The following is a 15955-nucleotide window of genomic DNA, read 5'->3' as shown; positions in this document are numbered from 1 at the left end:
TGGACAAATACATGGAATTATCAGTGCTATGACTTAAATGTATTCCAACACATTCTTTACAATTCATTCAGAGACATATGGATGAAAAGTAAAATTCAAGATGGCTATCTTTGTTCAAAATGGGTACCAAAATTCCCTAAAATCGCACATAAATGTAGATATGTACAAACAATGTACTTTTTTTAGTGTTAATAATATCGTCAAAGAAAGCTGTAAATATACACTGATTATTTGGTTACAAAAGTGACATAAATCATATATTAAGCCCTCTGTTAGCTGTAGCTAGATTGTATCGACTTTAGTTGGCCAACTGATGAAAAGCTTGGGCAAATAAATATTTATGCTTTGTCATTTTTATGGCACTTTTTGTCGGTAAAACCTGGAACTTTAATTTATTCAAAATGGCGGCCACGTTTTGTCACTTTTAGATCAAACACCATCATGTAATATATCAGTGAATGGGTTTTGTGGGTTGCACAGAACAAAAACAACACTTTTAGGTAGCACAGAGTCCTTTCATACATTTTTTGCTCTAAAAATATTATTTTTCTGATGTAGGTTATCATGATGGTATTTCATTATTTTGTCAGCATGCAGCTTGTGTGAACAATTTGTAACTAGGTCATTTGTAATATTGAAACATGAATCTACCTCTTTACTGTTGAAAAATGATGACATAATCCTATAAATTGTCCTGTTTGTCTAAACACAGTGTGGACAAAATGCAAATTCAAGGACTGGCCATTAACACATACAATGTATGAACCAAGAATTAGAATGAGAGTAAACATGACTAAATATGATAAAGACATTTACTTGAATACATGTCATCGACCATATAATTCAACATTATACTCCCTTTGTTCTTAAATCTTCTGATGCTATGCTATAATTGGCATAGGAAGAAAATACGTGAACAAACAAGAAAAATATCAGCAGAGAATATATTACAAGTGCATACCATCAGAACTGTTTATAAATATACCCACAGAGATCTGTCTTGTGCAGATTTAACCAGCCAAGAAGGATACATCGTCCTCGTGAGTGGCAGACTACCTATAGACAATGCACATGACTGCTTCATTTTTATTATGGTAACAGTTTTGTTTTTCAGATTTTAGTACATGTAAAGAAATGAACGGGTGGGTGTAGGTTATAGGAAGATCATCTGGTCAAGGAAACACACCCACTGAACCTGGCCATTTTACAGTAAAAGTATTACATTTGCATTGGCTGGAATTACCACAAAAAAAGTCTTCAATGTCAGCAAGTTACCCATATTTGCAAACTTCATGCATTTCCCTGTCAACTTCAGTGTAATTGTTGCCACTTGAAATCTGTCTGCCATGAAATAGTCAAACACCAGACTACTTGTGTGGATACATTTCTGGATTTTCATCAACTAAATGGGAAAATAACCGTGATCTGTGGCCAATTAGCTGATGTGTGTCTGCATATCCCATTCTAACTGTACATACCTCTTCATGTTTTTTAAACATCTTCTACAGAATTTTCATTGTTTAAATAAAAACAACTGACTATTGGCTCTGCTCATATTGGATGCCACTTGTGTGGAAAGTTATGCTCACTTTTGCAAACACCTGATATCATCACTGTTTTAACAGTGATTCATGAGAGCATGCTATAGGGTGTATACTACCAAATCAAATCCCATAGACGACAATAGTAACATATGTGGCTAAAACTCCTACCTGCAACGTATCAACCGACATAAACGCCACGGATATAAATACTACCACCCCTTACACTTAAAGTGAATTAGAAAAAAATGGGGGTCAAGCTGCTCGTTTCTGAGATAACGGGTAGCGTCTATGACTACCCTAGTTTCGCACAAAATTCGAGTACTTTTTTTTACAGGTACCCCATACATGTTTCAAGCACAAGGCTACTTGACACACTGGTACTAGATGAAATAAAATTGCAATTTTTTTTTACCCAGATGAAACTATTATTTTTTACAACCAACACACTCACATTTATAACCAATCACAGGACTTGTGGTGTTCACTTCTCTATCAAAAGTTCGGTGCACCTCGCACTTTGACCCAGCCGGAAGTTATTTGGTTTAGAACTACCTATACTGATAACATACATTTTAAAAAAAATGTCCAGCTATGTGTCTTTATGACAACCAGGATCTGGTGTATTCTGACATAAACTGACAACCTCGCTGAAACTTGTTTCTACAGTGCAACCTAATATAATGTACACCTCAAAAAGCATATATATTGCATATAGTTTTGTACAAATGCAATATGTCATATTAAACAACAAAATGTTTTAAAATAAAACTCCTGAAGATATTTACTTTCAGTTGGGTGTGTGTACTCAGGTATATATGTAGAAACAACAAAGATAGTCAGAGTACCTCTACCCCTTTAAAGAATTCCATTAAAACACATGCACTTGATTGACTCCTAGATTATGAAGACCTTAACAGGCACATCAAAGAAATATCAGTATTAAAAAAATACACTGTCTGAGGAAGGAAACACAAACATGACTGTACCTGTATGAAGTAATGACTTAATGTCCTGAACATTAGTGTTGGGAGGAAATCCTGTATGCTGGGTGTGGGTGTCTTCAAGTTACCAGGTGTGCGAATTTCAAATCCATCGGCCAAGCTGATTTTCATAATGAACCATCAAAACTATTGGCAGCCACCATTATTCCTGACTATATTTTATTTATAGCCTACTGTAGTTGGAGGTTTTAATAGTTGTGATATCTGGAATAATCATGCAGCTTTAACACATTTATTTTTGATTAATTACTGAAAAAACTATTTTTAAATGACAAAATTACCCGAACATCTATTTTCTTGCATTATTTTCTAATCTGGATGAATACAATATGTACATTAGATGTATTCCTACAATCTGTAATCCAGCATTTTATTTAGCTAGTAACATTAGGTAATACAGCTTTAACAATAAAATAAATTATCAACTTAATCCAAGGCAGATAATCAGATCTGAAAAAATTGGTTCTGAATCTAGTATAAACTCAAAATGCTTTTCATGAGAGCTAACTAAGTGATTATTAAAAAAACTAAAATTGTCTGGAGATCTAAGTATATGTTTAACAACCTTATTGTTATGTACAAATAAGAACAGAAGGCACAATAGTGACAACAAATTTAATTATGTTTTTGGTAAAGTTTTTCTTAAAATTTACTTTAAATTTTGCATAAAACTACAAATTTGTCTAAAATATAACTTACCACCCTATAAATATGTCAAAATGACAATAAAAATCAACTTCTTTACAAATTTGAGTTTTCAGAATTTCATACATAAAAAAATTAACAATGTTAATGGAAACTAAAGACATTAACCCACTATTGGCACATGCTATTTTTAATATAAAAATAAATTGCTATTAAAATCTTAGTTCAGGTTGCTTATATATAATACCATATTTAAGAGCAGTTGTATATGGCAAGTCAAATACCATGTAAAAAGAAATTATTGAAATCTTTACAGTATGAATTATAGGCCAAAACCAACTTTTCTTCAGTGCTAACTTTGATTCAAACTCCATTCAGAGCCATGTACAGAGATTGTTGTCAAGGTCAAGGTCATTGTGAACTTGCATGATCGAGTGATGGCTAATTTATCAACCAGTATAGTTTAATTAAATAAAATGACAAAATATTTTTTATTATGCACTGAATATGTGCTATAGGGTGTATACTACCAAATCAAATCCCATAGACGACAATAGTAACATATGTGGCTAAAACTCCTACCTGCAACGTATCAACCGACATAAACGCCACGGATATAAATACTACCACCCCTTACACTTAAAGTGAATCAGAAAAAAATGGGGGTCAAGCTGCTCGTTTCTGAGATAACGGGTAGCGTCTATGACTACCCTAGTTTCGCACAAAATTCGAGTACTTTTTTTTACAGGTACCCCATACATGTTTCAAGCACAAGGCTACTTGACACACTGGTACTAGATGAAATAAAATTGCAATTTTTTTTTTACCCAGATGAAACTATTATTTTTTACAACCAACACACTCACATTTATAACCAATCACAGGACTTGTGGTGTTCACTTCTCTATCAAAAGTTCGGTTCACCTCGCACTTTGACCCAGCCGGAAGTTATTTGGTTTAGTACTACCTATAATAACTGTCTAAATATCTAGTATTCTGTAGTCTGCAGTCTTCCTAAAGACAGCATAGGAAGGATGTCTTGTGCTGGGAAGTGGCAATCATTGGAACCGTGCCTAAATATTATCTAAACTAATGCCTTGTGAGATATCATTTTGAAACTGTTGTTGGGTTTGTCATTCAGCATTGGTTTGTTGGACAAGGGAATACTGTTGAGGCAGTACCCCAGGAATGTGATATGTGCTGCAATGTTACACATAAACAGTATTTGATCAGGTCGTATTGAGTCTACTTGACTAGGGAACAGAATTTGTTTTTAAAAATTGATTTTGGAGGAGGAAAATTCTTCTGACCCTGTTGAATTCCTCGAGTCTGCTTCAGATGGATTAATTGCCTTTTACTATATATGTATGAAACTAATAATTTTCTGAATGATCCAGAGTGTAAGGTAGGGTAACTTGGTGATTACATTCTCCGCAGTTGTGTTGTTTTATGCTACAGATAGTCATTATGTGAAAATGGAGAAACCCATTTCAGGGCAAATAGATTTTGCCCCGTCATTGATGTGTAATTTCAAATGACTCAGTGGTGCACACATTGAAGGAAGTTGGCAAAGAATGGATGGTTGAATGTAAGAAATGGAAATTAATTGGGCGCACAAATTTCAGTTTTGTCTTCAGAAGATAGGCTAATTGATTAACTGTAAGACCATGTTATATGTTCAACATGTTAATCTACAATGTGGCATATTACTTTACTTATGTGTTTAAACACAAATGATATAGATTACCGATATCTCGGATCACTATGGAGAAACTGTTATTTCAATGTTATAATGTTGGTGGCCATCTTGAAAAATGAAAGCCATCTTAAGATTAAATTAATGGAGGTCTTTCTAAGTCATTATGTAGGTATTTACAGATAAAATACAATGAATTTAAAATGAAATATGACATGTGGTGGCCATATTTAATTATGCAAATTAGTCTCTTTCTGCCACTTACATCAAATTACCTTTTTGATATGTTGTTTAGGATGGTATTGGGAGTACATTATTTACAAAAGTAAATTGTTAATGTTCCTGTCTGTTTCAGGGGATTTGCTAGAACATACATCAAGGACTTGGAGAAGATCCGGCCAAGTGCGATTATTGGCAAGTATTTAAACTACTGTACGACAGCCAGTAATCAAATAAGTTGTCTAGTGAAATATTAATATGTTTGTTTTCATGACGTGGTCAAAGAATGGAGAAAACATTAACAACTAAAGCATTGGACATTCACTTGACCTAGACATTAAATTGTAATTAATCTGGGAACAGTAAGAATGTAGACCATTCACATGACCTAGATATTAAATTCTTATTAATCTGGGAGCAGTAAGAATGTTGACCATGTACTTGACCTAGACATTAAATTGTTATTAATCTGGGAACAGTAAGAATGTTGACCATTCACATGACCTAGACATTAAATTGTTATTAATCTGGGAACAGTAAGAATGTTGACCATTCACATGACCTAGACATTAAATTGTTATTAATCTGGGAACAGTAAGAATGTTGACCATTCACATGACCTAGACATTAAATTGTTATTAATCTGGGAACAGTAAGAATGTTGACCATTCACATGACCTAGACATTAAATTGTTATTAATCTGGGAACAGTAAGAATGTTGACCATTCACATGACCTAGACATTAAATTTATTTTTAATCTGGGAACAGTAAGAATGTTGTCCATTCACATGACCTAGACATTAAATTGTTATTAATCTGGGAACAGTAAGAATGTTAACCATTCACATGACCTAGACATTAAATTGTTATTAATCTGGGAACAGTAAGAATGTTGACCATTCACATGACCTAGATATTAAATTATTATTAATCTAGGAGCAGTAAGAATGTTGACCATGTACTTGGCCTAGATATTACAGGGCACAATATTTCACGCGAACCGCTGTCTGTTCGCATGTCGGTTATGCAAAATTAAATTTACGCGAACCGCAAACTGGTTACGTCATAACCTGTAAACGTTCAGAAATTAAAACATGCAAACTTCATGATTACAGGACGTTTATTCACGCAGACATACTACTAGTATTTCGACAAATGTTTTAGGCTGAATTTTAGATACTTGATGCGCAGCAAATCAGTAAACAACGTTATATTTCAACAGTTGTAATTTTCAACCAGTGTAAAGGAAATGTTCAGTATAGAGTCGAGCCAAAAGTTTTAAAGAAATGTGCTTAGACCGTTGGGGACGGCTAAATTATCTGTTGCTATTTTATCTCTAAAGGAATATATGTAGACATAATATTGGATTGCCTATAATTTTACATATGTTAAAAACAGTTTTAACGTAAACAGGAATCCAAAAGTACTAACATCTTTAAAAAAAAAAACATTTGGAACGTCACTGTAGTACAGAAGTACCATCGATAAAGTGAAAGTAGCATAGCCACCACAAAACGCAAAAAGGTATTGTACGGAGACACAACATCAATTCATCTTCATCTTGATACAATTCTTTATTTTGAATTAGATTGACTGTAACAAGTATAAAAACATTTGTTAAGTAAATGTTCTATATATAAACAAACTTATATTGTATAAAGAGTCAAAATAAACTATTGTATGAGACCCAAACCATTCTTTTGTTTTCTTTTTAATAAACTTTGTCAATAAAGTTTTTAATATCAAGATTTGTATCTAATTATTCTAAAATGTTTTCGTAATGAAATATAAACATATTTAGTCTTATTTCTTGTACAAATCTTAACATTACCAACTGTCGACAACGCACATGCTTTCTCAGCCATGCTCGTCTGCCCTATAAATAGTACAGTGCAAACACATGTTTTTTAAACAAATACCTTAACTTATAAATTTGTGCTACTTTGTTTACATTGCATCAACATTAATTAATACTCAGTGAATCGCTGAGTTCTTATCAAATTATATGCATACCGTTTTGTATATCCCCCGTAGCTTCACATTTCTTATTACGTCCTCGTGTCCAAGCCATTTTTTCATATCTAAAAATGCACGAGATGACGGATGTGACGTCACACCTTATACATATTCATAACTACCCAAAAGAAGCTACTAAACTACATCTCTAACCGTAACATTCCGGCCCTCCAATTCTTATGAGCTTAAACATAAGAATTGTAATTAAAACATCATAATAACCTTAAATATAAGGCAATAAAAATAATCTAACACAATGCTTATCTAGCAACATTCCCTACAGCATAACATCCAGTAAAGTTCAATATATCACATTTGAAACAATATCACTGTTAATTCTAACTTCATCAATATCAGCTTCCAGAATCACACATAATTTATCAATAGGACGCATCAACGTAGAGGTTTCAGTTCGAACTTTCCCATAACTGTCTTTTGCATGAAATAATCCCGGAGGAAACTTTGCACCAGAACGAAGCAGCAGCAAATGATTTGGCGTTAAAGGAGACAAATCACTCGGTTTACTTGAAATGTCAGTAATTGGTCGTCCATTCAATATACTCTCTACTTCACAAAAAAAGTGTCTGAAGACCTTCATCGTCAAGTCGTATTACTTGTTGCTGAAGTAATCCATAGAAAACCTTTCTGACTGATCTTATCATCCTTTCCCACACTCCTCCATGGTGGGACCCACTGGGTGGATTAAATATGTTGTTGATTCCACCTCAATAACTCGTCATGTAATTCTTTTTTACATCCAACAAGATTAGAACCATTATCAGATCGTAGAATCTTTGGACATCCCCTTCTGGCAATAAACCGACGAATGGCATTTATACAAGAATCAGTATCCAAAGAACATGCAACCTCCAGGTGAACAGCCCGAATAGATAAACATGTAAATACAACACCATAGCGTTTTACTACACTGCATCCTCATTTGATTATGAAAGGTCCAAAATAGTCTACACCCACTCGAGTGAATGGTGGTTCATCAGGTGTCAATCGATCAGTAGGAAGATTTGCCATTTTCTGTTCTTTAACTTTAACTCTATATTTCCGACACACTACACATTTGGAAACAAGTTGCTGGGCTAATGTTCCTCCACCTATTATCCAAAACCTTTGTCTTACATCTGCCAGCATCGCATTTTTTCCCATGTGACCCACAATGTTATGACTGTCTCTAAGTATAAGTGAAGACACACAAGAATCTTTAGGTAGCAAAACCGGATGTTTAGCATCATATGGCATGTCTGCTCTATCTAAACGACCCCCTACACGGATAACACCTTCCACAAGAAAAGGATCCAACTTGTGTACAGATCTAGGTAGTTTTGTTGCATTTTGATTCTGACCAAGCAACTTCAGAATATCAGAAAAGTGTTGTCGTTGAACATATTGTACAAGTAGAATGTCAGCTTTCTGTAGAATCCCTGGCATTAAGACATGTGGTTACAGGCATCTTATCTTTTATGTACCCCTTGGGCAAACTGACAACATTTTCACAATTCAGATTGCAAATCTCAGTTCCACTTATAGCATAAGTGGTCATTGTGTATGGTTCACCCATTGTATTCAGAGTAATTTTCATCTTTTTGACCACTGGCACCCAGTTTATTCATTATGTCTTCGGTACAGAAGGAGACACTTGAACCTGGATATAAAAATGCATATGTATCTATAGCCGTTAAACCATTCTTCATTTTCACTTTCACTGGAATAATGGGCATAGTACATTCTCCATCTCCGGCCCTCATATCACTGGTTAGACAACCGGAACAAGCACTTGTAATTACCTTAGGTTTTCAATCTTCCTTTCTTTTAATGTCAACATGAAGAAGTGTCTGATGTCTTCCTTGACAAATTGAACACACAACATGACCTTTACAGTATTTACACATGTGGCCGCGTTTGAAACATCTAAAACACACACCTTTTGATTTTAGAAATCCCAACTTATTCTCAATTGTAAGTGCAGCAAATTTGTCATATTCACTTAGAAAATGTAATGAATCACACATAAGGCATTTGATGTCTTTTACTGGAGCCTTTTTTGTTTCATTAATTTCTCTAACAATGCTTACCGGTTCATTCAAGCGATCACATTTGATTTCTTTCTGAACATCTTTGCCATCACACAAACTAGTTGCAAATGCACCTTTTATTTTAAAAGACTGCGTATGCTTGGGCTGTACCTTCTTATCTTTGTACATTGCATCCTTTTTGAACAGAGCCTCAGTCTTTACGAACACAGTTATATCATGGAATGTAATTCTTTGTTTTGCTTGACACACAATCTTCTCCACTTATCATGAAGGTAGAAAGGCAACTTTCATCACCAACTTTTTCATGTTGTCTGGGTATTCAAGCACTTTCACACTCTCTATACATTTAACTGCATTTTCACATTCAGCGAAGAAAATCCCAAAGTCATCCAATGCTTAGGCATTATCAGGTTTTATGTCAGGCCAGTCCATTGCTCTTTTAACAAAAGCTTGTGCTATTTTCTCTTCATTACCATATCTTTCCTCCAATTCTTTTAAAGCTTCTGGATAGCCCTGTTCTGCATCCAAGTAGCTATAACCTTTTACCACTTTGTTAGCATCACCTGATGTGAATTGTTCTAGATAGTTCATTCTCTCATCTACACTATCAGTGTTGTTAACCACTTTTGTTCGAAACTGACACATGAACTGTTTAGGTCAATGGATCACCACTAAAGTTAATTATTTCTGGAGTTGGTTTTTTCAACAAATGCACAACTGACATAATTACATCATCATTCTTCTGTCTATAAGATTCCCTTATGTCAACCATGTTAGCATTAGCACAACTATCAATGATGGGCTGGGGGTTACACTTAACATCAGGAGGTACAAATGCATTAGCTTCAGTATTCAACATAAAGTTAGCATTATAACTGTCAACAGATGCTGATGTAATGTTTTGATTATGAATAGCATCGCTTGCCACATTTGAATGTGTCTCGAAAATAGTTTTAGTAATATGTTTTTGAACTATATCAACACACTTATCTGAACATGTACTCAACACAGCTTTATTACCATATTGATCCAACACTTTTGTTTTGGCAACAGTAACAGCTAACTCAGTCTGCAATTCTAATTCTTGTTCTTTTAAATGTAGTTTTAATTTTTGCAGTTCCAATTCTTGTTTCTTTTCAAAAGATGCAGCCAATGTCAACAATTCTGCTTTTCTCTGTTCCTGCCGAATTTTCTCACACATAACAGAACTTGCAACTGATGATCTTGTTTTATGAGAAACACTAGTGCGCATATCATGTCTGTCTGCACTTTGATAACTAAGTCTGTCCTGAATTTGTAGCCACTCATCAACTTTTGATTTAAAAACTAACATACGCATAGCCAACACACTTAACTCATCTGTAAAGTCTGAATGTCCATGTAGCAAAACATTATCTTCTTCTTGAAGAAAGTCTTCATAAATAATCAACCACTTACTGTATTCACTTCTGACACAACTGTACTTTGGATTTTTTTCTGACAATAAGTTCTCTATTACACTTTCAAAGTTTTTCAATTTTCTGTCAATGCGACGTAATACTTTCTCTTTAGTATCCATGAAATATGATAAACCTTTATCAGTCAATTTTCTGTATCTCTCATAAGTGTCTGAATCTTTAGTATCTACACTAATACTGTCGTTAATCACTCCACTTTCTGCAGTGTATCTTGAATCTCTGCTATCTTGAGCATCTTTAACTTGTCCCTCAACAGGATCATCTTGGTTTAACTTGAGACTCTTTGTTTTCATCTGAATTTGAAGCCATGGTTTCAGAAAACGTCAATGAATGTACGGAGACACAACATCAATTCATCTTCCTTGATACAATTCTTTATTTTGAATTAGATTGATTGTAACAAATATAAAAACATTTGTTAAGTAAATGTTCTATATATAAACAAACTTATATTGTATAAAGAGTCAAAATAAACTATTGTATGAGACCTAAACCATTCTTTTGTTTTCTTTTTAATAAACTTTGTCAATAAAGTTTTTAATATCAAGATTTGTATCTAATTATTCTAAAATGTTTTCGTAATGAAATATAAACATATTTAGTCTTATTTCTTGTACAAATCTTAACATTACCAACTGTCGACAACGCACATGCTTTCTCAGCCATGCTCATCTGCCCTATAAATAGTACAGTGCAAACACATGTTTTTTAAACAAATACCTTAACTTATAAATTTGTGCTACTTTGTTTACATTGCATCAACATTAATTAATACTCAGTGAATCGCTGAGTTCTTATCAAATTATATGCATACCATTTTGTATATCCCCCGTAGCTTCACATTTCTTATTACGTCCTCGTGTCCAAGCCATTTTTTCATATCTAAAAATGCACGAGATGACGGATGTGACGTCACACTGTATACATATTCATAACTACCCAAAAGAAGCTACTAAACTATGTTTCTAACCGTAACAGGTATCCATCCAAATGATTATGTATACATATCAAAGGCATTACGCACAGTACGCATGTGCATAATGCAAAAACAAAATCCGGGAATAGGTCGAGGCTGTCTGTAATTGGTGTATAAAATATCCTCTTAAAATTGACTCGAAAAAATATTTTTAAAACCCCAAACAAACGCCTCCGAAAAGGCTCAGATTGCATCTACAGGGGGAGGCCCTCTGAATATCCCCGCTCGGGCACACCTTTGGCGTGCGTAATGCTAAGAAAATTTCTGGCTACTCCCCTGTATTTTGTTTCAGTACTTAGGGCTGATATTCAGTTCTTTTATAATATTGTTAACTTTAGCAAGCATTAAAGACTTTTTTCTTTTTTTTTAAATTTTTTCTTTTGTATTTGTTTTAACTTTATGTTTCAGCTTAAAAACTATGTACATGTGTTTAAAATATAATTTCTACGTAATTTTGAGGTAACCGATCAGGTAACCCACGGGTTACGCAAATATAATTCACGTAACCAAACAATTGGTTACCTAGGTAAAAACCACGTGAACCGACTTCCGGTTCCCTCAGATTTCGAAATATTGTCCCCTGTATTAAATTGTTATTAATCTAGGAGCAGTAAGAATGTTGACCATGTACTTGACCTAGTTGCGTTGTGTGTGAAATTAAATTATTATTAGTCACCTACTGGTCCAAGTAGAGGAGACTATTGGTTTCATCTCTGTCCTGTGGGTCTATTTGTTTATATAGAGTTATGACCCTTGATACAAAAAATTGTTTTCCAGATGTGGGTTTTTTTTTTTTTTTTTAGCAATGCCTCAAGATACTGAGCTGGAAGTTTTTTTTGTATAGTTTTATCATGTACTGTTACAGATCAAGTTTAGATTTCATGACGATATACTTTTCACAGTTATAGCCCTCGAATTTAGCAGATAAGACATTTTGTTAGGCCTGGTAGAGAACATGTATTGGTTTAGTAGTACTTTGAGAATGCTTGTTAATTGTACTTTGCAGATATCATCCACTCTGGTGAAAGCATGTCAGTGAAGAAGGAAATACGAATGCCTGTACAAGGTAACAGGTCTATTTTCATGTGTTAAATCAGTGTGGAAATATTCTATTGGGTGGTACATATTTCAGAGGGTTTTCTGAGGTAAATGTTTGGTGTTTGTTCATTTAGACAGCTCATGTCTTAAAGACTGGAAGACCTCTCTGAGTCACGTTTCACAACCATATCCTCATAATGTGCACAGCTAGTGCTCTCAATTTGCCTTGAACAAGTCAGAAGTGTTATGTAGCTATTACTTTTCAACAGCAGCAGCGGCACTGAGATGAGGATATGGATGCAGCAAATCAGTTTATAGTAGGCAATTAAGACATCTATTTCCAGAGAATTCCTGTAATTGGAACATGTACTCACTGTCACTTGTTATTTTTCTTACAGGAACATGTACTCGCTGTCACTTGTTATTTTTATTACTGGTATTGGAACATGTACTCGCTGTGACTTGTTATTTTTATTACCAGAGCAGGAACATGTACTCACTGTCACTTGTTATTTTTATTACCAGAGCAGGAACATGTACTCGCTGTCACTTGTTATTTTTATTAAGGAACATGTACTCACTGTCACTTGTTATTTCTATTACTGGTATTGGAACATGTACTCGCTGTCACTTGTTATTTTTATTACCAGAGCAGGAACATGTACTCGCTGTGACTTGTTATTTTTATTACTGGTATTGGAACATGTACTTGCTGTCACTTGTTATTTTTATTACTGGAACAGGAACATGTACTCGCTGTCACTTGTTATTTTTAGTAAGGAACATGTACTCACTGTCACTTGTTATTTTTATTACCGGAACAGGAACATGTACTCACTGTTACTTGTTATTTTTATTACTGGTATTGGAACATGTACTCGCTGTCACTTGTTATTTTTATTACTGGTATTGGAATGTACTCACTGTCACTTGTTATTTTTATTACTGGTACTGGAACGTATTCGCTGTCACTTGTTATTTTTACCCCTGCGTGTGCTGTAACCTCACCGTGGTGCAGGGGTGTAACATTCTCTTCGAGAATGGCCAATACAGCACAAATTTAAGTTTAGAATAAAAGTCAGTATCTGTCTGTGATATTTGTATTTGTATTTTTGCACAGTTCTTTACACTGTTTTTATTTATATCTTGAATATTTCTATTGATGTTGATCATCACCTTGTTTGTTTCCATTACCATAGTTTGACACCCAATAGCCGATGTATTTTTCGTGCTGGGGTGTCGTTAAACATTCATTCATTCATTCATTCATTGTTATTTTTATTACTGGTATTGGAACGTACTCGCTGTCACTTGTTATTTTTATTACTGGTATTGGAACATATTCGCTGTCACTTGTTATTTTTATTACTGTAGCAGGAACATGTACTCGCTGTCATTTTTATTACTGGTATTGGAACATGTACTCGCTGTCACTTGTTATTTTTATTACTGGTATTGGAACATGTACTTGCTGGCACTTGTTATTTTTATTACTGGTACAGGAACATGTACTCGCTGTCACTTGTTATTTTTATTACTGGTATTGGAACATGTACTTGCTGGCACTTGTTATTTTTATTACTGGTACAGGAACATGTACTCGCTGTCACTTGTTATTTTTATTACTGGAGCAGGAACATGTACTAGCAGTGACTTATGTTATGTTTATTACAGGAACATGTACTCGCTGTCACTTGTTATTTTTATTACTGATACAGGAACATGTACTCGCTGTCACTTATTTTTATTACTGATACAGGAACATGTACTCGCTGTCACTTGTTATTTTTATTACTGGTACAGGAACATGTACTCGCTGTCACTTGTTATTTTTATTACTGATACAGGAACATGTACTCGCTGTCACTTATTTTTATTACTGATACAGGAACATGTACTCGCTGTCACTTTTTTTTATTACTGATACAGGAACATGTACTCGCTGTCACTTGTTATTTTTATTACTGGAGCAGGAACATGTACTCACACTGACTTATGTTATTTTTATTACAGGAACATGTACTCGCTGCGGGTACCTGTCCAGTAACCCGGTTTGCAAGGCTTGTGTTCTCTTGGAAGGACTTAACAAGGGCAGACCAAGGTAATGAGATAAATTACTTTTAGTTCACATAAATAAGGCAATAAAATTAAAGTTTTGAATTTTTACAATACTAAGATAATAAAACAAATTGTTTTGGTTTTTCACATAAATAAGGTAACAAAATAACTGTTTTTGGTTTTTCACTTAATTAAGGTATTTTGTACAGTGAACTGATGAGAAATTATTGTTGGTAGTTCACAGGGAGAGATGTGACAGCAATAAAAAAAACCCTGCTATGATCACTATATAAGGGTGCTTTATATTTTCTTTTATATCAGATTATCACAAAAATCTTATGTTTCATGTTAATTAGTGGGTGGGGTATTATTTCAGTTCAAAGTATTAACAGTATTTTATGTAATAATTCTTTGGTTGTAAATAAACATGTTTTATTTATAATTGGTTTTATAGACTGGGGATTGGAAAAGAACATAAAGAGAGGAGAAAGGTGAGAACTATTTTTGTTGTGAAAAAGAATGTGACATAGAATGAGATGATCACATTTAATTTATGTTGTGAAAAAGAATGTGACATATAGAATGAGATGCTCACATTTAACTGATGTTGTGAAAAAGAATGTGACATATAGAATGAAATGGTAACATTTAATTGAACATACAGTATTTACTGTTGCCAATCCAGTCACTGCAGGTTAAAGTTTACATACAGTATTTACTGTTGCCAATCCAGTCACTTGTCACTGCATGTTAAAGTTTACATACAGTATTTACTGTTGCCAATCCAGTCACTGCAGGTTAAAGTTTACATACAGTATTTACTGTTGCCAATCCAGTCACTGCAGGTTAAAGTTTACATACAGTATTTACTGTTGCCAATCCAGTCACTTGTCACTGCAGGTTAAAGTTTACATACAGTATTTACTGTTGCCAATCCAGTCACTGCAGGTTAAAGTTTACATACAGTATTTACTGTTGCCAATCCAGTCACTTGTCACTGCAGGTTAAAGTTTACATACAGTATTTACTGTTGCCAATCCAGTCACTTGTCACTGCAGGTTAAAGTTTACTTACAGTATTTACTGTTGCCAATCCAGTCACTGCAGGTTAAAGTTTACATACAGTATTTACTGTTGCCAATCCAGTCACTTGTCACTGCAGGTTAAAGTTTACTTACAGTATTTACTGTTGCCAATCCAGTCACTGCAGGTTAAAGTTTACATACAGTATTTACTGTTGCCAATCCAGTCACTGC

The 15955-nt window shown here is 34.2% G+C and overlaps 1 protein-coding gene across 1 annotated transcript in view; it reads left to right on the top strand.

Moving 5' to 3' along the window:
* Positions 1–15955, top strand: part of LOC121371918 (cytoplasmic tRNA 2-thiolation protein 1-like) — a 113557-nt gene that overhangs the window by 89418 nt on the left and 8184 nt on the right. Inside the window, exons 11-14 of the mRNA XM_041498164.1 lie at positions 5242–5300; positions 12611–12670; positions 14656–14743; positions 15155–15191. Coding sequence (XP_041354098.1) covers positions 5242–5300; positions 12611–12670; positions 14656–14743; positions 15155–15191 — 244 coding nt within the window. The remainder of the gene's footprint in view (positions 1–5241; positions 5301–12610; positions 12671–14655; positions 14744–15154; positions 15192–15955) is intronic.

The sequence above is a fragment of the Gigantopelta aegis genome, chromosome 4, assembly GCF_016097555.1.
Source record: "Gigantopelta aegis isolate Gae_Host chromosome 4, Gae_host_genome, whole genome shotgun sequence".
In the NCBI taxonomy this organism is placed as follows: domain Eukaryota; kingdom Metazoa; phylum Mollusca; class Gastropoda; order Neomphalida; family Peltospiridae; genus Gigantopelta; species Gigantopelta aegis.
The sequence above is the reverse complement of the archived record's forward strand: the minus strand, read 5'-3'. Positions and strand labels throughout refer to the sequence as shown.